This window comes from Drosophila arizonae, chromosome 2 (assembly GCF_054131065.1).
Source record: "Drosophila arizonae isolate 15081-1271.41 chromosome 2, UAZ_ARI_1.0, whole genome shotgun sequence".
Lineage (NCBI taxonomy): Eukaryota > Metazoa > Arthropoda > Insecta > Diptera > Drosophilidae > Drosophila > Drosophila arizonae.
The window spans coordinates 19,163,105-19,190,628 of NC_142922.1; the positions used below are offsets into that span (position 1 = coordinate 19,163,105).

At 41.1% G+C, this 27,524-nt stretch overlaps 3 protein-coding genes across 13 annotated transcripts; 1 reads left to right on the forward strand and 2 right to left on the reverse strand.

Moving 5' to 3' along the window:
- Positions 1 to 90: 90 nt before the first annotated feature.
- On the reverse strand, positions 91 to 4,673 carry RASSF8 (ras association domain-containing protein 8). Its single transcript, XM_089462319.1, has 5 exons — positions 3,803 to 4,673; positions 3,094 to 3,509; positions 1,936 to 2,728; positions 1,572 to 1,876; positions 91 to 1,514 (listed from the first exon to the last, which is right to left on the reverse strand). Exons 1-5 carry the CDS (start codon positions 3,872 to 3,874, stop codon positions 1,169 to 1,171), a joined length of 1,932 nt encoding a protein of 643 aa, XP_089318445.1. The 5' UTR covers positions 3,875 to 4,673; the 3' UTR covers positions 91 to 1,168.
- Positions 4,674 to 5,346: 673 nt separating this feature from the next.
- Positions 5,347 to 14,745, forward strand: Tnks (tankyrase). Its single transcript, XM_089462314.1, is given in 9 exon segments — positions 5,347 to 5,615; positions 8,936 to 9,718; positions 10,366 to 12,270; positions 12,327 to 12,484; positions 12,554 to 12,846; positions 12,911 to 13,067; positions 13,127 to 13,276; positions 13,278 to 13,317; positions 13,320 to 14,745. Coding segments are annotated over 9 exon segments (4,650 nt in total). The 5' UTR covers positions 5,347 to 5,425; the 3' UTR covers positions 14,294 to 14,745.
- Positions 14,746 to 15,819: 1,074 nt separating this feature from the next.
- Positions 15,820 to 27,461, reverse strand: jigr1 (jing interacting gene regulatory 1). Of its 11 annotated transcripts, none has more exons than XM_089462330.1 (7): positions 26,855 to 27,461; positions 26,748 to 26,783; positions 18,096 to 18,152; positions 17,506 to 17,846; positions 16,936 to 17,194; positions 16,534 to 16,879; positions 15,820 to 16,471 (listed from the first exon to the last, which is right to left on the reverse strand). In XM_089462330.1, the coding sequence occupies exons 5-7, from the start codon at positions 17,174 to 17,176 to the stop codon at positions 15,994 to 15,996; spliced, it is 1,065 nt and encodes a 354-aa protein (XP_089318456.1). In that variant the 5' UTR covers positions 17,177 to 17,194; positions 17,506 to 17,846; positions 18,096 to 18,152; positions 26,748 to 26,783; positions 26,855 to 27,461; the 3' UTR covers positions 15,820 to 15,993. The 11 variants fall into 11 exon arrangements, with proteins under 11 accessions (XP_089318456.1, XP_089318455.1, XP_089318449.1 ...); XM_089462329.1 differs by having other exon boundaries at positions 18,096 to 18,170; XM_089462323.1 differs by lacking the exon at positions 17,506 to 17,846.
- Between the last annotated feature and the right edge of the window lie 63 nt (positions 27,462 to 27,524).

Consider the following 27,524-nt stretch of genomic DNA (forward strand, 5'->3'; position numbering starts at 1 on the left):
AGGCAACTGCCCCGCCATCCACTTATCAATAAAAACGAATGCAGTATTTCTGTTTTTGTTTTCGAGCTTTTGAAGAGCAAACAAATCAAATTATAAAAACTGTTTTATTTATTAGCTAATAGTTATAATGCAATTAGAATTTGTTCTAAAAATTTGTGTCTTTAGTTTAATAATTAGTTATTTACTTATGTATTATAAACATATAGTATGTATATTGCTGTGACATAGCCCTAAGCAAAAAATGCTTTTGCTATAAATGTTTTCTTTTAATATTGAATGTTTCTATAATTATATAAAATCGGAATGCATTTTGCAAAAAAAGCTACAAATATGCGTTAAGTACTAATTGTTTAACACATTTCGCAATTTTCGACTATAGTTAAGCGTTTTCTAAACACTTTCCACGCGGAAACAGTTGACAACAAAGCAATTGCTAATTTGTTCTTTTGCTAAAGCTGCGCTAAGTGCTAAGTACATATTTAATAATAATTATAAATCTAATTCTATTTAGAATGGAATGGGTAATTAATCACTAACAGCACAACTTAAATGTTAAATCAAGGCGTGTTTTTCAGTTTCGTTTAGATTCAATTATTGCAACAATTTTCGATATCTAATGGCGTATGGAGAATGATTGAAATACATTTTATAGACTAGCAACAAAATATGTTCTATTCATTAGGCATATTTCAAAGTTTAAAGTTAAACGATTCATTAGTTATAGCACAAAAGATTAAGTACATATAAATTATAAACATAAATTTGTGGGCATGTGATTATCTTAAAATTCATCTAGTTGAATGAACGTTATAAAAGTTTAGCGAAATTTGTTTGTGCACTAATAAAATATTATTGTGTGGTTGTGTGGGTTGTGTCTAAAAATTTGTAACAATTAACATTGCTTGAAGAGATCCATAAGGTAATTTTGTTTTCATTTCATTAATTTTTTTCTTTTTTTTTTTTTTTTTTTGAAGAAAAATATGCACTTTATCGTTGTAAATTTGTGTCCTTTGCAAATATTGTGATATTTATATATAAATATATATTTAGAGTTCGCGCTGCATGCATAATAGATATGTAAATCATTTCCTTATATTTTGTCTCTTGTTCCCCCAAATTGTTTGAGTGTTAAAAATATTTCGTTGCATTTCAATGTTTATGCTGTCGCTTAAACCCAAACGCCGTGAGGGTTCTTGCTGGTAGGCACTGCCGTCTCCAACTGTCGCGGTGAGCCGATAATGCGACGACTACTGCCCTGTTTGTTGGGTCCTTCAAGCAGATGCTTGATCTCCTCGGTGGTGGTTACGGTCAGGCTTTGTAGATTTACCTCCTTCATTTCGTTGACAAGCTGCTCCACCTGTCGCTTCTTGTCGGCAATGGCATGCTCTATCATTAGCAATTCCTTTTTGAGATTATCAGCCGTTTTGTTCGATGTGTCTGTGTTGTGCAGTGCCTGATCAATATCACTTTGTATGCGCTCCATTTCCATAAGGAAGTCACGTTCCACAGTTTGTCTATAGGATATATAAATGTATTACTGCATTTCCCATTGTTCTCTAAAATATGCTTACCTGTTGTTCTGCTGCTGCTGCTCCAGCTCAATGTCGTCCATCAGCAAACGCATTTTGTTCTTGCACTGCAGCAGTTCCGTCTCACAATTGGCCAGCTTGGAGCGTAGCAATGCGATTTCTGACTTAAGTGTCTTCTCCTGCTGCTTGACCAGTTCGTTCTCTTCCTCAACATATTGCAGTGTTTGCAACTGTTCGCTGCCTTGACGAAATATTTGATCCGCTTTAGATATTTCTCTTGATATGACTTCCAATTCAATCGCATGATCACGCTCTCTGCTCTCCAGAAAAACGATTTCCGAATCAAACTGTAATTAGAATTAGAGTTTAGTTACCTATGCTTATAGTTAGTTATGTTGTCTAGAACCTTTTGCAGCTCCAATTGCTGTGCGGTAATTTTCTCGCGCTGAAACTTGATTAACTGCAACAGATCATTATATTGCGTGGCCTGAAACATGCTCTCGCCCTCATCCATGCACTGATTACTCGCATTGTTATTATTGTTGTTGTTGTTGCTGTGCGCCTCGTAGTCGCTGAGAAATGGATTTGTTGTAGAGGATGCATTGGATATGGTCTCAGCAGCGCTGCTGCTGGGTGGCAAGCGTGGCATCTGGCACATGGGACTGTTGCGAGGTGGCGGAGGATCACGATAAGGCGGTGGCACCAGGGCACCATTTGATGAAATCGTGGGCGTTTGCTTGTACAGCTCTGGTGAGTTATTATTGTTGTTGTTGTTGTTGTTGTTGCTGCTAATGTTGCTATTGACATAAATATCGCATAGATGCTCATTGCTGCTATTGTTGTTGTTGTTGTTGCTGTTGATATATTCATTCGGACTAGCGCGTCGCAGTTCATTGCTGGATTTGCTCAGCTGACTGTAAATGTGTTGATTGTTGTTGTTGTTGGCATTGATGTTGTTGTTGTTGTTATTATTGTTGTAGAAATCGGTGTAATCATTTGAAGCGTTCGCATTGCTGCTGCTACTACTGCTCATGTCCAATGGATTTGAGAGAGATTTCTCATGCTTGGGCAGTAATGGCACCGCTTTGTTGGATTGCGGCAGCAATTGTTGCTGCTGCTGTTGTTGTTGCTGTTGCTGCTGCTGCTGTGGTATGCCTTTAACTATGCCAATGTTGTCGAATTGTTTGGCATCATAGCCGCTGTAAAAATTAAATACGCGATTAGATATGCGAACAAAACTAGTTTGTAATAGCTGTGATTGCTGAAGTCTAATTTGATAATTGTTTAGTTGCTTCTCTAATGAGTATGAGAAAGCTGTGAATTTGGTAACCAGTAGGATTCTAAAATCAATAGTTGTAGCGGCATTTCTCTAAAATACGAACACTCTGTTTTAAAGCTCGCTGATGGTCTGACGAGCATAAAACCAGAGAGCCTGTATAAACTCGGCTGTCGATGCCGATCGATGCCTATGTCTATACGTACAGTTTAAGAAGGTTCACAGATTTCTACATATTCTCTCAGTATGCTTCTCAAAGTATCGCTTTAACCTTTTGTCAGTACGCACCCAAAACTTTTTTTCAGCTCTTTTGTTCGATATCCCAGTTCTACGCTCGACTTTTGTTTCTGTAATGGTGGCGGCGGCGGCAATTTGCTCTCAATACTGTTGTTGTTATTGCTGGGGCCCAGCGGCTTTTTTGTAGTCATGACTGCATAGTTGTTATTAGACTGCGGCTGCTGCTGTTGTTGTTGTTGTTGTTGTTGTTGCTGCTGTTGCTGTGGCGTGGGCTGCTGCTGTTGCTGCTGCTTGTTCTCGGATCGCTGTAATATAAATTGCACATCATTTGCATACTCGCCCCATTTGAGCAGCAGCTTCATCGGATTCTCATTGGGCGCGAGATGTCGCTCATTATTGCGCCAGCGTTCGATTAGCGTAAAGCGACCCACTTTGCCTGTGGCATGAGCCAAGGCAAAAACGACATCCTACAAGGAAAGACATACATCAATTAGAGTTGCTGACATATATTGTATATATACGAGAAAACACAATTATCTACCATTTAATACCCTTGCAAGCGCATGGCCTTATTCGCTAATTAAAATATATCAATACGGATTAAAAGCTAAGCGACTAATTTATTAATAAGCAGACCAGTTATAATCAGTTATATTTTTAGAATATATACTTTGTAAGAACTGCGCACGTTTCATATTGATCGACACAATTATATTACACTTTTGGCAAGGGTATTAAAATCAATATGCTTAATACGTACCTGGCAGGTCGTGTTTACCGTTACACCACAAACAATACGCTGTATGCCCTCAACCCAAACTTTCAGCTCCATTTTGGATGTATGAAATTAATTAATTTTTGTTTTCGATTTTTTTCTTTTCTTTTTTGTTCTTTGTTGCTGCTGCTGCTGCCAGAAAATTGCTACTAAAGTGGAGTCTAATTATTTCCAAACGCAGCGCAGCGCCGACGAAGCTTGAAATGCTGTCGCGAGGGCAGCGAAGCGTGCGCCTCGTTGCTGTTGTTGTTTTATTGTTGATAGAGCTGCGCCATGACTCGAATGTGACTGATGTTGTTGATGTTGCTGTTGCTGCTGCTGCTGTTGCAGTACCAAATTGGGGGTGGAGCTGCACTTCCACTTTTGCTTCTCGTTGTCACGTTTGTTCCCTTTCTTTCTGCTTTGCTGCAGTTATTTTTCCCCAATTGCTTCTGCTGTCTGTTTGTGGCCGTCGCTGCTGCTTCACTTGCACTTATTTCTGGTTTTAGAGCGAGCGGGTGTTGCGGGTGCAGGTGTATGTACGTGTGTGCCAGTATATGCTTTGCTTTGTGTATGTGTGCGTGTGTTCTGATTCACTTTTTGTTTGTTTTTCACTTAACAATACTATTGTCTCACGGCAACCATTATTGTTCACTGTTATATGCACCTTACAGTCAGTTTACATATATTGTGCACGCAAGATATGTACAATTTTTATTGTTTTTTAAAGCGAAAAACAAATGCACAATGCGCGCATTGTTGTTGGCATGCACTTGTACTCGATACCTGTAACAGGGCAGCACAGACATAAATCCAGGGCAGACAACTGTGCTGAATCCGATATGCGCCTGTATTCGTTTGGCGCGCAGTTAAATTAAAAAATATAATTATGTGTCAACAATATCGAAGATAATTAAATCATAATTTCGGTTAAATGTTTAAATATTATTGTTATGAGCTTTATTACAGTTAAGTAAAAAACAAAAATAAAATGTCGATACATCGCATAATCAAAACAGCTTGCATGGCCAGTGTATACCTATTATTTTAAAATAACAGATTGCTTATCGATAACTAGTAGTTGGGATACTATATATCGATAGAATATCAACAATTCTCTTCGCGAGTTGAAAGAAAACAATTGCAACTAGCGCAGTAACAGCGCAGCACTTGTAAAAGGAAATTGTTTTCACACAATTTATATTGATTTAGTGTGTACCACATAGAATATAAAACTACTTAGTGAAGTTCTGTCGACGGGTACAGCGACTACAATTGTTGCTCCCTCTGGGGCCAAGTGTTTCCACATCGCCTACCACCGAGTCCGTGTGTTCGTCAGTATATTTGTGTGTGTGTGTGTGTGTTAGAGTGGAGCAGCAGCAAAAAAATGGCCAGTGAATGTTACACAGCTGCACAAACATGAACTCGAGTTAGGCCAACCAGATATAGCATCTGTTTTTGGGTGCAGACTTAGATACTAAGTATAACGCATTTTAATTTTGGGGCGCAGCGGTCACAGCTGCTGTTCAGTTACGCTGCGTGTAAACAAAACAAAAGTCAAGAAGTGGAGCAGTGCGAGCCAAGTTAACAACAACAACAACAGCACCAGCAACAACCACACTTATCACAATGACCAGTCGCAGTCGAGCTATATTAAATGTTAATCTCGATACGGTCATGGCCAACGATCCGTTGCGTGAGCTTTTCGAGGCCTGTAAAACAGGTGAAATAGCCAAAGTAAAGAAGTTGATAACACCACAAACGGTTAATGCACGCGACACAGCTGGACGTAAATCGACGCCATTGCATTTTGCAGCGGGTGAGTAACAAAAATCCTGTTGAAACACTAGCCCACACCCAGTCAGACGCTCGACATGCTGCCAAACGTTTAAGGACTAACTATCTAACGGTCCAATACTCAGTGTTCTGTAGTTGCTCCCCTTTTTTTTTCTCGTAAAATCTGGAAATTGTCTTGTTGCATGTTACAGCTTTCAGCGAGTGTCCTAGCCATTTGAAGATAACGTGTTTTTAGGCTGCTGTCTATTTTAAATTGGGCTTAGGCTTATTTATGGCAGCGCTGTACCAGCCCCCACCCCTATTGATTCACACACAAATGCACTCGTTGCTGCTGCGATTCTGGCCTTGATCTAGTTTTGGTTGCTGTGACGAGCGTCATTGTTGCCTGGCTAAAAGTCGGTTCACCGCCCGGACACCCTCATCCTCCGCCCCTGTGTATAAATGTCCCCCTCGTCCGCAAATGTCCGTTGGCCCTGCGCACGCTCGGCTCGCAGAGTTGACCTACTTTTTATATTGGTTTGGTTTCGTTTCCGGAACTCTCGGCGACCGCGACCAGCGTTGACTATGTGTTGCATTTGGCATTTTGGCCCAGTCAACATGATTTCCTATATTGCGCCTGGTCAGCATCCTGCTGACGTCGTTTGCATCTGCTCTATGTTGGCCTTGGCTACGCACTTCTTTTGAAGCGCAGAGTGGCCCAAACCGCATCCAACTTAAGCTACGAATTTCACTTTTTGCTCGGCTGCCTCGCCTGTCACGCCCAAACGCACACAGTTCAACCGCCGCCCCAACTCCTTAACTAATTAAAAAATACCTCCTGTCGCTTTTGGAGAGGGGCGTGTACGGTAGCCGTAGGTGGGGGAGCGGTACTTGCGAGTTTCACGCCCTTTGCATATCAATTTTTGCTGTGTCTTTTTTCTGTTGAATGCTCTGCCAATGGCCATTTCAGTTTGGACATGGTGTTTGTAATATACTCAAATTAAAATTGCATTAGTTTTATTAAACTATAAAAAGTTATGAAATTTTATTAATTTTGCTTATATAAATATTGTTTTTACTTTTGTAGTCTTGACATACATAAATATGTATATGTGTATAATACATGTATATGCAAATTTTTTCAACTGTTTGTTAACATCTGAGAAGTTTGTTTATTCTTTTAGCTGATTTTTATTAATTTTTGTAAGTTCTTTTCTAGAGTATTTTAAAGTTCGTGTCGAAAAAGTTTCGACCTCCGTTGTCTATGATTCATGCTTGCTTTTCTTTGTTTTTTTACTTTTGTCTGGGTTTTTATTTTACGTTTAACTGTTTACTGTTTTGACTGTCTCTCTAAACTGGTTTTCCAACCAATTTTTTAGTTATTGTCATTGTTGTTGTCATGTCTTTTGTCACGTTCTGAAGACAGACAACAAAAAGTGAGATCTACAAGAGTTGCTATCGACAGAGTTTTCACCTTGTTGCTGAGTAAACTAGCAAAAGTTGCTACGCCTCGCTCCGACCCGCCCCCCAGACCGCCCGGCCCCACACCTGTTGCAAATTGTAACACGTTTTTGTATAAATATCAGAGCACACCTTCACTCAGTCAAGAATTTCATTAATTTAATATTATATCCGATTCACTGTTATCTATCTGTACTCTTTATTTGCACGGCTTTCTTGTTTGCGAAGACGATAACGAGACTCGATAATTATTGCACGTATCTGGGGTCTCGGAAAGTCTAGTTAAACTAGACCTTCTTGGCCACAGCTACAAACATGCAAGATTTATAACATTTGCTTTTTATTAGTCAGCTAACAATTGTTGCATTAACCTTCACACTTATTTTTAAAGGGGTTTTATTTTAATGATAAACCTGGTCTAGCTTTTTCGCTCAAGGAGTTTGCTTTATGACCAAAAACAGTTCAGACACAATAGACATAACCATTATATTAATAATAATAATAATAACAATAACAAGAGCAGCTGTTGCACATTGAATTGCCCAACTCACATACAGCTAATACTATTTTCCATTCTATTAATTTTTCTCGCAACATTCGTAATTGTTTTGACCAAAATAATAAAGTGAACGGCGGTAACAACAACGAATTTCGCAAAGAGTCTTCAGGGAAGACTTGGCTTATAAAGTCAGTTTTCGTTACGGTTCTCAGTGCTCTCTGAGCAATTATTTGTTATACATTAATTACTTGTTGAATTGCAATCGAATTTGTTTTGACTTCCTGGTTGTCAAAATTGAAATTATATTAATGATTTAGCTCTAAAAATGCATTAGTCACTGTTAACAATAACAGTGGGGCACCCTACTGCTATAGCGAATGCCCCTAATGTTAACCTCTATATATGTATATCTATATATGTATATCTATATTTATATATATATATATATATATATATATATATATATATATATATATATATAGATATATATATATATATATATATATATATATATATATATATATATATATATATATATATATATATCTATAAAAATATCTATCTATATTTATCTATCTATTTATATTTATTTTAATTTATATTCAGTGTAAAAGATATCTAATTATTTTATGTACAAGTCTTATCTCTATACGGCAAGCGTACTTTCAAACTATCTTCTTGAATGGGTGACTAATCTTTAAGAAACAAGAATTATATGATAAATTGATAAAAATAAAAATAAAAAATAAAATAAAATAAAAATTGATAATGTCGATGTTTATAGAAAAAAACATACGACAAACCGCGAAGTTCCTTAATGTGGGATCAAAACTATACTGTAGAATGGGATTCTAAAATGTAGCACAAATTATTAAAAATCAAAATATGCTATTAAATATGCATGAATCATGTTTTCTAATTCTGTATTTAAGCATTAAAAAATACACCAAACTTGATAATATTTAATGTAGACACCGCTTTATTAGCTTTTTAAGCTAACCTTTAACTTTGCACTGTGTTGGGCGCTTGGCTAGATCACAGATAACGTGTTTATACAGATGTGCCGCCAGGTGGTCTTGTGCTGACAGCTTTCTTTAGCTCTGCGCTGGATTCTCGTTTTGTCGCTTTGTTATCCAAACAATAAGCTAGACCAAGATTTATGACAGCCCCAAGGTTGCGCGGTGCGCTCAGCTGATGGGGAATGCCGCGACGGGGGTGCAAACTGTTGGAAATCTGTTAGTCGCGAAGGTCTCAGCCCTCCAGCGAATGCAGAGACAAAACAAATGACAGTTAGTTAACCATGGAAGCCACTTTTAGGGCTTTCTGCCAGCACGTGCTTAGCATTGGTTCTAATCTGGTATGATGCACTGACTGTTCCTTCTCTTCTTCTTGTACCGTTGCAGGCTATGGCCGACGTGAGGTGGTTGAGTTTCTGCTGAACAACGGCGCTTCCATACAGGCCTGTGATGAGGGTGGCCTGCATCCGCTGCACAACTGCTGCTCCTTCGGCCATGCGGAGGTGGTGCGGCTGCTGCTGAAGGCTGGCGCCAGCCCGAACACCACCGACAACTGGAACTATACCCCGCTGCATGAGGCGGCCAGCAAGGGCAAAGTGGATGTGTGCTTGGCACTGTTGCAGCACGGCGCCAATCACACCATACGCAATTCGGAGCAAAAGACGCCGCTGGATCTGGCCGACGATGCCACGCGGCCAGTGCTAACGGGCGAGTACCGCAAGGACGAGCTGCTCGAGGCGGCTCGCTCGGGTGCCGAGGATCGCCTGCTGGCCCTGCTCACCCCCCTCAACGTCAATTGTCATGCTAGCGATGGACGTCGCTCCACGCCCCTGCATCTGGCGGCGGGCTATAATCGCATCGGCATTGTCGAAATACTCTTGGCCAATGGCGCCGATGTGCATGCCAAGGATAAGGGCGGCCTGGTGCCGCTACACAATGCCTGCTCCTACGGCCACTTCGATGTCACCAAGCTGCTCATTCAGGCCGGCGCCAATGTCAATGCCAACGATCTGTGGGCGTTCACGCCGCTGCACGAGGCCGCTTCCAAGAGCCGGGTGGAGGTGTGCAGTCTGCTGCTCAGTCGCGGAGCTGATCCAACGCTGCTCAACTGCCACAACAAGTCCGCCATTGATGCGGCCCCAACGCGGGAGCTACGCGATCGCATTGCCTGTAAGTGTTCCTGGAATATACATATACCTGCATATAATAGATAACATTTGGATGGAATTGAAGTAGAGCTGAATATGAATTGAAAATGTGACTTTTTAGTATTAATATATATTTCAAAATTATCAGCTATTAATTAGTTTTAATTTTCGTTTCGTCTGCCTTGGGCTAAGCGCTAAAAAATATCAAGTTTGACAATTTAAGTCAATTTGAATTACTTAAATTATTTGTTAAAACTCTCAGATTCATTAAATAGATAAACTGGAAAGTTATGTTTATTTAATTTATGTTTCATAATTTACTACAACTTAATTTTAAATCTCAATTCTAATATTTAATTGAGTTCTATTTCATATAAATTTTGTAATTTAAATTTTATTTAATTAATTTATTTTGATTTTTTATTTTTTCATGAAATGAGTTGCTTTCTTCATAATTTATTAGTAGCTTTAACTTAACATAAATATATATCATATTAATATTTTTTCATATTTATTTTGATGCATTTCCCTTAGGTGATTTTTTTTATAAAAAGCCGCAGTTTAAAAACGATGTATTTTTTAATTCGTATAACTGGAATTTAATAGTAATATAATGATATTTATTTCCATTACAATAATCAATTTACTCACTTCGTTCTTCCGTTGCAGTTGAGTATAAAGGACACTGCCTGCTGGACGCGTGCCGCAAATGCGATTTGTCGCGCGTCAAGAAACTCGTTTGTGCCGAAATCGTGAACTTCGTGCATCCGTACACGGGAGATACGCCGCTGCATCTGGCGGCCGTTTGTCAGGATGCGAAACGCAAGCAGTTGGTGGAGCTGCTCATACGTAAAGGATCGCTGCTCAATGAGAAGAACAAGGCGTTCCTCACGCCGCTGCATCTGGCCTCCGAGCTGATGCACTACGATGCGATGGAGGCGCTGCTAAAGCAGGGCGCCAAGGTAAACGCCCTGGATAGCCTTGGCCAGACGGCGCTGCATCGTTGTGCACGCGACGAGCAGGCGGTGCGTCTGCTTCTCTCCTATGCGGTGGACACCAACATTGTGTCGCTGGAGGGTCTGACAGCGGCACAGCTGGCCTCGGATAGCGTGCTGAAGCTGTTGAAGAATCCGCCAGACAGCGAGTCCAATCTGCTCGAGGCAGCCAAGGCTGGCGACTTGGATGCAGTGCGTCGGATTGTGCTAAACAATCCACATACGGTCAACTGCAGGGATCTGGATGGACGGCACTCAACCCCACTGCATTTTGCCGCTGGCTTTAATCGGGTGCCAGTCGTGCAATTCCTGCTGGAGCATGGCGCGGAGGTCCATGCGGCAGACAAGGGTGGACTCGTTCCGCTGCACAATGCCTGCTCGTATGGCCACTACGAAGTCACCGAGCTGCTCGTCAAGCACGGCGCCAATGTCAATGTCTCCGATTTGTGGAAGTTTACGCCGCTGCACGAGGCAGCCGCCAAGGGGAAGTACGATATATGCAAGCTGCTGCTGAAGCACGGTGCAGATCCGATGAAAAAGAATCGTGATGGTGCCACACCTGCTGACCTCGTCAAGGACTCGGATCACGATGTGGCCGAGCTGCTGCGCGGTCCCTCGGCGCTGCTGGATGCGGCCAAAAAGGGGAATTTGGCGCGAGTGCAGCGCCTCGTCACAACGGAGACGATCAATTGCCGGGATTTGAATGGACGCAACTCAACACCGCTGCATCTGGCCGCTGGCTACAACAATTTCGAGTGCGCCGAATATCTGCTGGAGCATGGCGCCGATGTCAATGCCCAGGACAAGGGCGGACTCATACCCCTACACAACGCCAGCTCCTATGGGCACTTGGATATTGCTGCGCTGCTCATCAAGCACAAGACGGTGGTCAACGCCACCGACAAATGGGGCTTTACGCCGCTGCACGAGGCCGCGCAGAAAGGACGCACGCAGCTCTGCTCCTTGCTGTTGGCCCATGGCGCCGATGCCTATATGAAAAACCAGGAGGGACAAACACCTATCGAGCTGGCCACAGCCGACGATGTTAAATGTCTGCTACAGGATGCCATGGCCACATCGCTCAGCCAGCATGCGCTCAATGCTTCCACGCAATCCTTGGCGAGCACCTTACCGGCGCAAGATGGAGCCGCAGGTGCCAACTCAGCTGCAGCTGTGCCGTGCACTGGAAGTGCATCGGGATCAGCATCCGCCTTGCTCGCACCCACCACGGAGACAGTTCTACTGCCCTCGGGCGCATCCATGACGCTCAGTGTGCCAGTGCCGTTGCCTTTGAATAGCTGTGCGACTCGTCTCAGTCCAGCACAGGGCGCTGAAGCGCATGGCGCGGAGAGCTCCAGCAGTGAGGAACTCCTGTCCGATCCGGAGTCGATAACGAATGTGTCTAGTTTCTTGAGCAGCCAGCAGCTGCATCATCTGATCGAGCTGTTCGAGCGGGAGCAAATCACGCTGGATATACTGGCCGAAATGGGTCACGATGATCTCAAGCAAGTGGGCGTGTCCGCCTACGGTTTCCGACACAAGATACTCAAGGGCATCGCCCAGCTGCGAGCCACAACGGGTAAGTAGCTCAAGTCCTCCTCATGCTCCTGTTGCTCAAGTGTAAACTCTTGACAGGCATTGGCAACAATGTTAATCTGTGCACGCTGCTGGTGGATCTGTTGCCGGATGACAAGGAGTTTGTCGCCGTCGAGGAGGAGATGCAAGCCACCATACGCGAGCATCGTGACAATGGACAAGCTGGCGGCTATTTCGTGCGCTATCACATAGTTAGGGTATGTCTAAATCCGCTTAAGTCTCGATAGCTTTTTATAATTTCCATTTCTCAATTCTCAATTTGGTAGGTGCAAAAAGTGCAGAATCGTAAGTTGTGGGAACGCTATGCACATCGACGCCAGGAGATTGCCGAGGAGAACTTTATGCAGTCAAACGAGCGTATGCTCTTCCACGGCAGCCCCTTCATCAATGCCATTGTGCAGCGGGGCTTCGACGAGCGACACGCCTACATTGGCGGCATGTTTGGAGCGGGCATTTATTTCGCCGAGCATAGCTCGAAGAGCAATCAATATGTGTATGGCATAGGCGGCGGCATCGGCTGTCCAGCGCACAAAGACAAGTCCTGCTATGTGTGTCCCAGGTAATGCTTAACCAATAGTCATTTGAGGATCTCTCGCTAACAAAATTTTTTTTCATTCTTTTAGACAACTCCTGCTATGTCGCGTTGCATTGGGCAAGTCATTTTTGCAGTACAGCGCCATGAAGATGGCACACGCACCGCCCGGCCATCATTCGGTGGTTGGGCGCCCGTCGACAGGCGGCCTACACTTTGCTGAATACGTTGTCTATCGTGGCGAACAAGTGAGCATTAGATGAGTTGAATTTCTCTATATGTTTTACTAACTGTTTGTGCTTTGCAGTCTTATCCAGAGTACTTGATAACCTATCAAATTGTGAAGCCCGATGATAGCGGTGTGGAGGAAACAAGATGATGGATGCCCTCGGTTGGCTCGACGCCCACAACAACCTTGCCAGCATTGGCAATAGCGCAACCGCAGCAACCGCAACAGACCTCAGCCACAGTGAAAGCCACAGCCACAGCCACAGTCGCAGTTAAAGCTCCAGTTCCAGTTCCAGCTCCAGCTCCAGTTGCCAAACGGCGGCATAAGCTCGCCCAAAAATATCAACAGCCAGTTCCCCGTTTACCGTTGTCCTTGCAGTTGCAGTATCATCACTATCAACCGCAGCAGATGCACCAGCTGCCGCAACCGCAGGCGGTGGTGACCACCAAGCAGCCGGCACCGGCAGGAGTTTTTAACACGCACAACAACAACATCAATCATAGCTATAGCAATAATAATGATAACAACAATGGCAGCAGCGGCGGTGGTGGCGCCGGCGGCGGGGCTAGTAATAGTAATAACAACAACAATGATATGTCACCAACATCGAATAGCAATAGCTACTCCTCGGTTGATACGAATCAGACGCTATTGAACTCCATTTCCAATCAACGCAGTGCTGGCACCAGTAAGAGCCACAGCCACAGCCAACATCGTCCGGCGCCGAGCCATAACCGAAAATATAGTCAATTCATGATCATCACGCCCGCCGTTTCCATTGATCGCGATTTCGAGAAGGATTCACATTTGGATTTTGAGGACTTCGCCAATGCGGCGCACAACAACGGCAATCTGTTCCGTTTGGGTCTGCGGCGCAGCGACAGCAGCAGCGGCGACGACAGCGGCAACAGCAGCGACAACAGCTTTCGCTCCAACTATAATCCATATGTGCATCACAGTCGCCAGCCCTTGCTGGCCAAGAAGGGCCAAAACAGTAATGGATCGCATCAGTTCTACGCCTTCCCCAGCTGGCGCTGGTGCACCCTGCTGTGCGCGGCAATGCGCTGCTTTGGCGCCGGCCCAGGCAGCCAGGCGCCCTACAGCAGCTCCTTCGTACCACACCATCGCTTGCGTCGCTGCAGCTCTTACAATGCGGACATCGCCTACGATTATGAGCATTTTGCGGCGCCGTTTAAGGCGCGTAAGACTCGCGATCATATGAATAATATTACGTATGAGTTGTGACGTTGGCCGCTGCCAATAATCGTTAATATGCATTTTGATCTCTTTGTCGCCGTTGTATTTGTTGATCTAATCCTAAACTTTCAGCTCCTTATTAGACTTTATTACAAATTATCATTATTAGCTATGAATGTCGTGTACTGTGTGTCGTCGTTTATTCCAGCTACAATTCCGATTATCAAATGAAAACAACAAGATCAAGTAAAACGAAAAAAAGAAGAAAAAAGAGCAGCACATTTTTTGAGTGATTTTAATTCGAACTTACGAGTAATTAATAATACTATATACAAATTACAATTATGCGAAAGGAAAGCATACGAAAACGAAAGTGAATATGCATAATGAACACGCGTTTACTTAAGTGTTTAAATTTAGCTAATTAATTTAAAAAACAATGACAACAATTCAAACTCCAATTAAATTTAAATATACAATACATATACAAAATAAAACAATGACATTTAATTTTTTTAATATTAACATTTTAAAAATTCCGCCTAGAAAGTTTGTAGCAGTGAGCTTTGAGTTAGCACGTGTGGCTTCAAAGTTCTTGATAAAAAATAATTAGTTTCTATAGTCCACTTTGACTTCGAAGTTTAAATTTAGGCGGATAGTTTGGAAAAATTTGTCAAAATGATAAATTCTTCCAAAATACTAATAGATGACTTAAATTTCTAATTTCTACCATTGTCTTATAATGTAGCAGCGAGCTTTAAATGGGGTTGAGCACATGACGTTGGCAACTCAGACAGCATAGCTGCCAAAGCTAATTGCTATGTCACTATTTTGCTGTTGCCTGCGCTGCAGTTGGCGTAATTTGCAACTGTCAAACCGCTGTCAAGTTTAAGTGCGCCCACAAAAATGTTTCAAGCTGGCGAGTGAAGTTTTTTTTTAAAGAATAATGATGATGAATACTAAAATACGCAAATATCTTTCTTTTGGCCACGCACACATAATCACATTTCACTGTCAAAATGCGGCACTTAATGATCGTTTTTTACTCTTCTTTTTTATTCTTTTTTGTTTCCTCTTTTCTTTTTTTTTGGTAACATATGCAAGTAATTTGATTAAATTATATAATTACAGGGCAACAGGCAACAGAGAGGCGGCTGCCTGCCCAGATGAGACACACACAGACGTTGTTTGCGACACTCACTGCAGGCCGGGACTAGTGCAATTTGTATTTTCGCATAACAACAAATAAGCACCAGGCACGACCTACATCAGGTGACGGTTTAATGTTGCACAGCACTTTAAATACACACACACACACATACTCGCAGAGATGGCAGCTACACACATTCCCATAACAATATCAATAAGCCAAGCGGGTCGTCAGCCTGCCCAGCCATTACAGCGTTCCATTTCGTGGCTGTAATTTAATTAAAATATAGACACATTAATAATCAAATGCAGGCAATGCCTGCGGCATTAGGCACAAATTGGAGTCAAATTTACGTTAGCTGCAGCATAGCCACATTTCTCGCACACAGGCATATATATACGCGAACATATATATACACACATACTAAAAAATATTAGTTGTTGGTTTTATTCAATTTGGCGTATATATTACATATATAAAATATATAATATATAAGTTTATATACATGTAGGATATAGTCCATAATAAAGGTATAAAATTAGTTTAAACTACATTTGTATTTCTTTTGGTTTGCCTTAATTTTCATTAGATACCCAAACTAATCTTCGTCCGTGCTGCTAACTTCCACGGAATTGGCGTTCTGCTGCAGTCTTTTGTCGTTTTCAATGGACGCTTGGACTAATTCCAGTGTAAATTTTTCAATAAGTCGCATGGACATTGCTTGAGGCAGCTCATTCAGCGAATGCGAAACGAATTCGCCAAAGGCTCGAAATTTTGGATATGTGGTTTTTGCAGCTGTTATTTTCGATTTGGCAGACGGTGCCGGTGCCACACTGGCCGTAGCCGTTGCTGCTGCAGTTGCTTGACCTTCCTCCAAACGTCGTTTGGCTGGTGGCGCGTCCTCTTCTAATGTTAGCGGCGAACGCTTCGGCTTGGCTATGCGCAACAGCTGCTCTGTTTGGCGACAATTGGCCGATTGGTGCTGAGCTGCTTTGTCATTGAGTAGGTTGCTATTGCCGTTGCTGTTGTTGCAGCTGTTGCTGATGCCATTTATGGGCGTGCTGCTGGCTGGTATGCTGCAATATGTATATATATAATAAATATTAATATCATAGTCGTAGTTCAGTGCTGATCTCACCTGAGCATCGTGGTTACTGGCAACTGGCCATCGCAGTCAAAATCCTCCATCTCCTCATAGTCGGCATCCAGTTCATGCTTGATGCTTTTGGGTAGCTCATTGCTTTCGCTGTTAACATCGTCCACATCAAAGGGTTCCTCATCCTCTTCATCATCGGCATGGCCATCCAGCGATTTGCTTTGGGTCTTATACGAGCGACGGGTGCGTATGTGGTCTGAGAGAAAACTTAGATTCTCATACAAGGGCCATTGGCTAGCTGAATTTGAAAGAGAATTGTTTTCCACTCGTCGCTTCTCGATATTATAGCGATTACGCAGCGTAATCATGCGATCGCGCAATATGGATACTATATGAAAAATTATTTAGAATTATTTACAAGTGTACAAATTCAAAAGAACTTACCGTCATAGCCCAGCTTATGAGATATTTGCATCCAGAGCTGGGCAGTGTGTATCTTATCCTTGAAGCGCTTATTTGATCGATCATAAAGCGCTGGGCGCGAACGGTATTCACGTATCAGACCCAAGTCGAACTCCCCGGTCTGTGCGTAGGAGGCGCGTGGGCGACCTCGACCCTTGGGCTGATGGACTGGCTGCGAGGCGATATGCGACTGTATCAGCAACGGGGACGCGGCTACTTCCATTTTCACGTTCAGTTCCGGCTGCGTTTTCATGTTTATTGAGTACAGATTAAAAAAAAAATGTTTTTTTGTATTATTAAAATAATATTTTCGATTGTTTTTAGCACGCTGCTTGCTAACGTTAGACGCGCCACATAAAAAACAACTCAAAAGGAAAATGAAAAAATAACAAAACTCAAGAAAAAAAAATATGAACAAATTATAAATAAAAAAATATTTAGACGGTTTATAGCACACTATTTCTGAGAGTTCATGAGAAAACTAAGATATGTATGTATGTGTATTAAATATATGTTTACAAATACGCATTTGCTCTCTCGAGTAAAACTTACTTTTGATTTGTATGTGTAATTTATTTTCCTTTTAACTCAATTTGTTTTTATATTTAACACACAGCGACAGCGAAGCAACAACAATAAAAATAACGAAGGCACACACAACAGGCGGGCGAGCGCGATTGCTCGGCTTGTTGTGTTTTTTTTTTATTTTTTATTTTATTTTAATTATTTTTTTATTTGACTAGAAACGACAACGACGACGCCGACGCCAATCACAAAAATGTACTAAATGCGCGTTTAAAACGAATCTCGCAAAAATACCAAATTTAAATACTCAACAGCTGATGATTTGGCGCTGTATTTCAATATGATGCACGCTGCTCTTTGAACATAAACTGAAAAAAATCAAGTTTTCAAGAATTACATTATACGTTATTTTGTTATTAATAGTTTTGTTAAAAAAAAAAAAACATATTGTTTACGTACTATTAAATTGTATTAAAATTAAGCTATGAAAATCTTTGTTAAATAATTTGTTAATGCTCAATATGTATGTAAAATGTAAATATGTATGTAAATGTAAATTTTTTAAATTTTAAGTGAATATATTTAATAATCCGCAAGATTATTGTATAAAAACTCACCGGAATTTCCATGATAAAAAGACACAACTGTATACAATTGCTTCACAAATTTTCGAACTGAAATGGCACGAAAAGCTGAAATTATAAAACTCGTCTCTTCAGTTTTAACAAAAATAATGTTAAATTTTTAAACTTGTAAATATTTTACACGATTAATATAACTTAACATACTAAGATATATATTTTTTATATTTAAACTTAAGGCTTGTTTAGTTTTGAAAAATTTACATACATACGTGTTTATATATACTCTACTCTATTGGACCTGATTGTTGTAAGATAAACCGCTCATAGGCCGGGACAAGTGCAATGTTTGAATCAAAAGGTAAAACGTTGACACCTTCCCGTCCTGCAAGCAATTTATGATTTGGGTATTGCAGTTCTGATATATTTTTTTCTTTAATATACGAGCATACATATAGAATTTTTGATATAGAGTTTCACGAGTGCCCCAAACATAAGAAGCGAATTGCAATATAATTATGTTCGCTCTGAAAAAGAAAATTAAAAACAGGTAGACAAAAGCAGATCAGTTCCTAAAATCTCATATTTCAATAAGAAGAAAATAAAAAAAATCGTTTAATATTAAATTTCCGCCCCTACTTGAACAGAAGAACTCTACTCCCCCGGCGTCTTGGTTTTAGATCTTTGTGCGGGCGAGAGAACAATGGATTGGAGGCCAAGGATCAGAGAGCTGAATTCGGCCCATGAGAGCGAAACTAAAGTACCTTTGGCCTAGCAGGTAAAATTAAACGCTGCAAATCAAGCGTTAAATGCCATTTACTTACGCCTCAAGGAATTTCAGCTATATAAGATGTTATAGTATATACATATGTATGTACAACTTTATGTGTGCATATGTGAGTATAAGGTCTATATTCTAGGGATTCATGCGGTGATGTTGGGTCCATAAGCAGTTGGCTAACATCGACAGATTTTGAAATCCAAAGCGTGACAAAATTCGTAGAAAAACGCTGGAGCCTTCAAAGAGCGGGCAATTATGAACTGAGCGGAATTGCCACAGCAGCAGAAACAAAAATCAAAGTTTTCAGAGCACTTACATACATATGTATATATATACTTATGCATAAGTGTGTGAGACTTTAAGATGGGGCTGCGACAATTTTGTTCCTCTCCTGTTTTTTGTGGCTCTCAGCGTATTTCTATGTGGCTTATCTTTGGAAGAAAAAAAATGGGGGGAGCTCAGAGCTGGTCCGCGCATATTTGTTTATATGATCGCAGTCGGGCGTTAGCTTTAAGTTTAATGACATACACACACACATATATACATACATACATATATGTATATGTATATACTTAGGGAATTTATCCCCTCTGAAGACGAAAAAAAAAAAAAAACGAACCAACGCTGCAATAAATTTATATTTATTTATTTTTCTTAGGCAAATACGCCCCCAACAACCCAGCAACAATATGAACGAGAGCTCCAAGTGGAGCTGCTCGAATTCGTGCTCAAGACTTCGGCTGCCCCATTGAGCAATTGTAAGGCAGCCGGCCCAGAACGACCAATAATATCGGAGAGCGGAAACGCAAATAGACGCGCGATAAAAAAGAATAAGAGAATGAAAGATTGAGCGGGAAGGGGAAAAGCAGAACGCCACATAAATTTCAAATAACTAATAATTCATTGAAAAGGCTAGCAATGCGGATCATGTAATAATATTTGCTTAAGCAAACAGCTGACAAGACTTTAACAACGACGCGAAAGCTGGGGTCGGCGTTATGAGGCAGGCCAACATGGAGCATGCAATATACAAACAGTGCTGGTAGCTCTAGCTTGTTTCTAACAAAATTAAATAGCTAAATCGCATAAATATCCTACTTATCTGCCAGCTAAAAACAGCTAACTTTTTGTACATTCAAAACTTGCCAACACTCTTAAGTCAACCCACCATAGGCTGAAGCATGAATGTGTGAGCACAGCTAACAGTTCGCCTACGATCCAATGGAGAGTGGAGCAAAGGTGTGGGAGAGAAAGAGGGAGCGGAAGAGCGTGAGCAGAGTGTGAATGAGTTGCCAACAGCTACATAAAGCAACCAGAGTTGCCAACAAGTTGCGACTACGCTGCATATGTATCCAAAGAGCAGCAGAAACGAAGTTTAGAAATTATAAAGTTTATATATTACTATTAAAGTTGTTAATGCTGATATTATATTAAAATTTTAAAACAGGCAAACCTTTTTAATAATTTGCATATGATCGCATAATATATATTATACACATTCTTATATTACTTCAGACATTTTAAATGGAATTCATTCACCACGTTTTTTTTAAATATTTGTTATCAAGTAATGTTTAATAAGAAAACAAACAATATATTGTTATGTTTCCATTGGGATTTGTGTATGTATATATGGAAATGTGTGTAAAATGTTATTGATAAGAAAAGCTGTCTGTAACCATGGGGTAGTCAGCATATATTACTGCTCATTGAAGTCCTACTACAATAAGCTCGTTAGCTAAAGATCAAAGAACCGAATAGCAAGGATTCGGCATAAAATACTTTAAAAAACTAAGTAAATTTAATAGTTTATAGAACGCTACCTAAAACTTAATATGGCACAACATAAGACATCCCCCAGATTATGCTATTAAATTTTAATTCTCACTTTTTTAATGGCTCATAAGCATTTTGAGCATTTAGTGTATGGGCTGTAAAGTTGGAAGCTTCTTTGGGACGAGAAAGAAGAGATTAATTAACAGCACTGCAATCGTAAAGTGAGCCATAAAATTCAAATGCAACAAAACGCAGCGATAAATACGAGGGAATCTGTGCATTTGTTAGGGTATATGAAGTGCGTTGTAACTGAACACATCTAAGCATACATGTGCCTACATTTATGTGGAGCTCCTTTCACGACGTTTATGATTGCGAACGGCCTTTTGTCTGTTGCCTGTTTAGCCTGCCGTCGCTGCCTTCTGCCTGCTCGGCCTGTTCTAGTTTGAGCGGGAATCATATTTAATGACTGCCAGCCGAGAGAGCTGCCAATGGCTCGACAGGAGGACTGCGCAAGAGAGGCGCTCGGGCGGGGGGAGGCACGCTAATGGCTGCTAGCCAAAAAGAGTTGGCTCTCTTGCTGGCTGTTGCGTCTGCGCTGGCAAAAATAACTGTATTAAATGGCCAATACCAATGGCAATGCCAATGCCAGTGCCTAGGACAGCCTCAACGTTGGCTTAGAAAGGTTCTCCAGTGCGGCCTGTTACACTTTTTGTATATTCTTTCGTTTTTGTTTTGTTCTGCTTAAGCCATGGCCAACTAGAAACCCGTTTCTGCCGTCTGCAAAAGCCGTTTGGCCTGGGCCTGGCCCTGGGCTGTGCCTGTCTCATCTGTTGTCTATTTGGCGTGGCAGTGCCACAGCCTCCCATCTGCAAACTGCTGCCTCCTCCTGTTGCTGTGGGCCTGTTCCCAGCGCAACATTTACTTTGTTGCCGAGATGCTTTCTCTGCGAGCGTGTTGCCAGGCTGCAACCGCAACTGCAACTACTGCTGCTGCTGCTGCTGCTGCTTCAAAAGCCAACTCGCACTTTGATTTGCTTGCAAATTTGGATCTAAGCCAACGTAATCGAAATGCAATTAAGAACCCGACTATTTGTGCTCTTTTTAATACCCTGTAAAATTTTAAAGGTGTGTGTGTGGCATCTGTACGAATGAAAAGCATCAAGATGCCGACCAAAAATGAGAAAATTAATTCTCAGTCAACAAGTTGCATCAGTCATCTCAGTCAACTTCAGTCATCGCATCCATCAAATAATTAGGATCTATAATTACTTCCACAAAATATGATCAGTACATCATGGCGAACTGCAGAAGAGTAACTGGAGAGTAACTGCTAGTCGAGCACACCCAACTGGAGCACTATTGTTTTACCATTTTCTGTTTGGTTGTGCAACAGTTGTGCCAGGCTCTCACACGGGTTGGGGTCCATTTTGATATGGGTTTTAGAAAGTCCACTTCGAGTCCAACTTTGGGCGAGTGCCATTTGGAAAGGCGTTGACGTTGGCCGCAGCACTCGTTGCCGTAGATTCTGCTGCTGCTGGTGCTGGTGCCGCTGCTGCTGCTGCTACGTCTGTTGCCATAATTAAAGGGTTACGGCCATGGCCAAGACATGCCAATCGGCAGAGAGAGCCCGCCAGTTGTGGCCAGTTCTAAGAGCCGATATATATTCACATATATATCTGCTGCCATGTGAATTGTGCGGCTGATATGCATAACGGTGTTTTAATATTAGTTGGCGCAAATAAGTGGGCATGTCTCCTTCTGCTGCAACAACAACAACAACATCAGTCAATGCCCACATTCCCATATATACAACTATATAGTTGGATCTGCTGATAGTTGCCTAGTCATTTGCTTGATATTGTTATGGCATAATATACGTTCATTGTCTGCACTCATATACACACACTCACATTCACACTCACACACATGCACAGTTAGCATTACAGTTTGAGTTACACTTGTTTGCGGCACATCTACAGTTTGGCCAGCAATCAATTGGCTCACAGTGCGCTTCGAAAGCGTTTAAACAACTCAAATTGTGGCCGTAAATTGGCATGCTTAAGAATGGTGTGTCTGCTTTTTTGCTGTGTAGGCTGCTGTGTAAAATTGGACGCAATATTATATGATATAAGATAGGCCAGAGCTACGAATATGATGAAACAGTTAAAGAAGAAGTTGATTTACAGTTGTTTAATTTCTTCTGGCATTGTCCAAGAAGTTTTTATATTTTTTGTTCACATTATTCCAGTTTTCATTTATTTATTATTTTTTTTTTTTTTGCCATTGGAATTTCAAACACTCAATTCATTAAAAATTCAAGCTTTATAATTTTCTGGAAATCGCTTTTGTTATCTTAACTCAGAAAACAATGAACTCATGACTACAAATATTTCTAGTGTATTTCATATTTTTTGGTTTTATCGGAAGCATGCGTAATCACTATGCCTGGTTAAATGTCGATTACATTGCAATACAATCAAATTTATAGCTCGCTCTACGAGATGTGAAATCAGTATTTTCAAATTTATAATTTGACAATATCGAAAAAGATCGTTAGTTATTAACGTTGAGCAATTTCATGAACTTTCTTTGCGTTTTACATATTCCATTCCAATAATTATATGTTTAATATCCAATGTGAACTTTTTCCAGCAACTCAATTATCTCTTTACAACATTGAATTAAAATTCTATTGAGCGACTTCCAGAGTTAGAATGATGTTTAAAATTTAATTTAAAAGTCTAGTGCGACTCCAACTACTGCCAGCTCGTTAGCAATAAAAGTAACATTCTCCACATAGCTCAGCTCCAGTGAGAGAGAACTATTTGGGTGTCCGGAGAGGGGGATACACATAAATGAATGCCTAACAGCTCAATTACTAGAGCCTGATGCGATAGTCCGAACAGTTAGAAGTCAAGCAGCTTAAAATGCAATTAATAGTCCCGAACAGACGCAGGCGCAGACACACACACACACACACATACACCGAGTTGAATCTGGACAACCTGCCTGTTGCCAAGCCAGTAAGCAAATCATTAGCGGCAAAATTTGCGCCCAGTTATAATCCGCAAGATATAGAAACCCAAGTCTTCAGCTCACATTTCACAAAGTTCTCACACAAATTTCAGATGCTCGATCTAAAGAGATGCCATGGGATGCTGCGCAGCGTGGTATTAAATGTGTACCAATTATGCTCTGTATGCGTCTGTGTGTGTGTCTTTGTGTGTGTAAAACTCGTCTAAGCAAAGTTTGGGCAGAGATCTTCAAGAATTTAAGCCTCAAATTTCGCGCAGGCGAACCACAAATTTTCAAAGAGCTAAGCAGAAATTTTAGTGAAACGCTTATTAAGAAAAGGCTGCCCCATAGTTATATGGGGCATTCCACTGTGCGCGCGTATGTACATATGTATGTATGATAATCTGTGTGTTTGTGTGTAGCTATTCGATAGCGCCAATTTGATATGGGGCCAAGGAGCAAGCACACAAATTAAGTTTCATAGGAAGCGCGAAGCAGAACAATATTATACAAAAAATGAAGTGAAAAAATACTACCTGGACAACATAATGCCATCACTTTTGCACATGTGCTGTCCCTCTTTAATTTCGGATGTGTTTTGTTGTTTTTGTTTTGTTTTATGTGGGGATCGTAAAGTCCAAGCAGTTAAAAGCAGAAAGAAAGTTCGTTACGCCAATAAAATGACGCCTCATTTAAGGAATGGACAAAGCTGTCGACAGAAATTGAGGAAATACTTAAATTTGAGTTTAACTTTACAGTTACGCTTAATGAGCACTGGAAAGTCAGGGAGTCTTTCTCATCTTTAGCTTTGCTGAGATGAGTTCACATCTTTTAAGAATGTACAAATGCCTACTTGAATATAATATGTATGTATGCAATATAAGCATAGCCCTATTGATTCCAGAGAGAGCACACAAACCGAAATCAATATCCAATCATTAATCGTTAACTAATTCCATGAATTTTGGCAGACGGCCGGCACTCGGCGATCGCCTTTAACTCCAATGCTTCAACTTCGCAGCCCCCTCTCTGTTCCATTTACCAAGTTCCGAAAACGCAACCAGACATGCCACACTAAAGACATATATTTATGCCCAGCTTGGCGTATTTAGAACGGAGTTCAGGCAAAAAAAAAAAAAAAAAAAAAAAAAAGAAAAAAAATATCAAGATAAAAATATTTTTCGGCTGGCCTTTTTTAGTTATGCGGCAACAGCAGCTGCCCGACTGGCCATTGGACAGTGGGTCCTAACCCAGCCTATTTGTTGTTGTTGTTGTTATCGTCGCGTCGTCTTCCCAGCTACCAAGTTGCAGTCCTCTGTGATCCTGGGATCTCTTGGAGTTTTGCGTTTTCATTTCGATTCCAAGTTTTGGTGTTTCGATTTCGATTTCGGCGACGACGACGACGACCATGAAACAATTTTATATTTTTCAGAAGATCAATAAAATTTTACCGACCATCTTATTTGGGTATGCGGCTCCAACAAAATTAGTGGCCAAATTGTCGTGCAGAACGAGTTTTGGGTCACATTTTTGGTTACAGAGTATAAAAAATGTTTGTTTTTTAAACACCAAAAATATATAATATGAACTTCATAAATTCTTTGCTCATCGCACGAGTGTTAAAGTTATAATTAATTTATGTGGGAGCTCGAGAAAGGGGCTCTATCTATAAGCAATGATCTGGATTGAGTAGGGTGCTTAATAGACATAAGGAATGATATAAGAAATATTTGTTCTTTAATTTTTGTATACACAAACAATATTCAAATACCGAAAAATAAAACTTATAAATGAGCAGTATCCCTTTTCATTTTCCTATTTACTTAACTGTTAACTATTATGCTCATTATGTAATTAAAGCTATTTCCAATGAAAATCAGGAAACAGCATGGCAACGCTGTGTGGGTTCCTGCTCGCAGACCGGCCTGTAAGAAAGGTGCGCTGCATAATTCTGAGAAAATGCATGCTCCAAAACGGACAAAAATTTGCCTCGGCTGCTGCGTGTGTGTATGTATGTATGTGGGAGGTAGGGAAGCTGGCAACACTGGGAGCGAAGCAGTCGATGTCTGCGCGCGCTGCAATCAACATTCGCAGGCCGGCACTAATGAATTTGTATGCAAACCGCAGACATTTCATGTTTCATGTTATATGCCAATGATTTGGCATAAAAACAAAGAACAGTGGAGAGTAGAAAAAAGAAAGAAGCAAAAAAAAAAAAAAAACAGTAACGGAAATGCGCGCAACACATAAAAAAAAGGATCAACGGCAACATTTTGCGAAATTAGTGCAGGCGGCCACAAAGGTGTTTTTTTCTTCTCTCCTTCTGAAATTTAGTATGCATATACACACGCACAAACAACCACACACACATTCATATATACATATGTACATGTACATATATTTTGATTTATGCATAAGTAATAAAAATTATAATAATGAAGGCGCTGACATGGGACGCAGAAGAGCAGCGAAAAGCAAATGTGAAAAAAAAAATCGCGTTACTCTGGTAGCACACGTGATGCTGCTCTCTCGCTCGCATACATAAGTATGTACGTATGTATGCTGTCTGCCCTTTTTGCTGCTCTGCTCTGTGCGTGTCCGTTACTTGGCGCGCAAACTTTGTAAAGCTACAGTTCAAATACCGTTGGGGGTGTCTCCAAAAATGAGTCACAGTTCGCAAATAATTTGAGCACAATGAACTACTTCTTTGTACCGTTTTTATTTTTATTTTATAACGGCAAAATTGTAAATAATCGAAAAGGCAACTGAAAGTAACGCCAAGCTTTTGCGTCGTTAGGGTTTTGCCAGTATATACCTTTCTCACTTGCTCTAATGTCCTGTTGTCACTAAATTTATTGCGTCATAGGCGCTTGATGTAGATGTGTATGTCCATACATATGTGTGTGTAGTTGTATGTGTGCATGCCTGTCAAACTGCAAGCGTCAGTTATTTGATGGTCGGACATAAAAACGGAATTTGGACTTTGTACAGGCTGTAAAAAGTTGAGAGAGCATCTCTGCTGGTGTTGCTGATTCTGCGCTGCTGCTGCACCCAAACGCCAAACGGTTAAACATAAAAGCTAACGGCAGTTTTATAACTCTAGCATAAGATTACCTTTTGAGTGCATAGACTTCGTCTGCCATCTTGGTCCTCATCGCCGAAAAAAAAAATTGAGTTGAGCGCAAAAGAAAACCATTTCGGCGACGAAAATTTTAACGTACGAGTGGGCGCAGGCGCAGGCACAGGCGAAGGCGGTTTCCAAGATTCCCGAAGATGATACACAAGCAATCAAAAGAAATGCAATGGCTGTTGTACTGAGTCTTTCCTTGTCGTGCTGCTGCACTTGCTGCACCGTTAGGTCCACGTTGTGCAGTTTGGCCTCGGCCTCAGCGCGAGTTCAAGATCAGCGGCTGCCGCACCCACCAAAGCTGCATCTGCGTAGCACTTCAACGTTTAAGTTTACAACGGCGGCAGCGGCAACAGCAGCCACAGTAGACATGTTGTTTTTGGCATATTTCCTGCATGTCTCTTTGCACTTAAGGCACACAATTAGTTTCTGTTCTGTTCTGTTCGTTACATTCAGCACTTTGTCTATCGTCTTCACATTTCAAGTAACGGTTTCGCAGTTAGCAAATAACAAATAAAAACACATAAATAGCACAGAGACACAAACACCAACTACCTTTACCGAGCCAAAAGTCTACTACGAGAGATCATTTGAGCGGCACAGTTGCACAGTCGCACAGTCGCACAATTCGCGTCGTCCGAGAAGAGTTCTTATTTCACAACCGTCCTCGCTGATGGTGCGCGCGCAATTGATTCCTTCTTCAGCGACAACGTCGCTCGTAAGCGTCAGCCACAGAGAAACAAGAAGAACTCTGCAGTTACTTC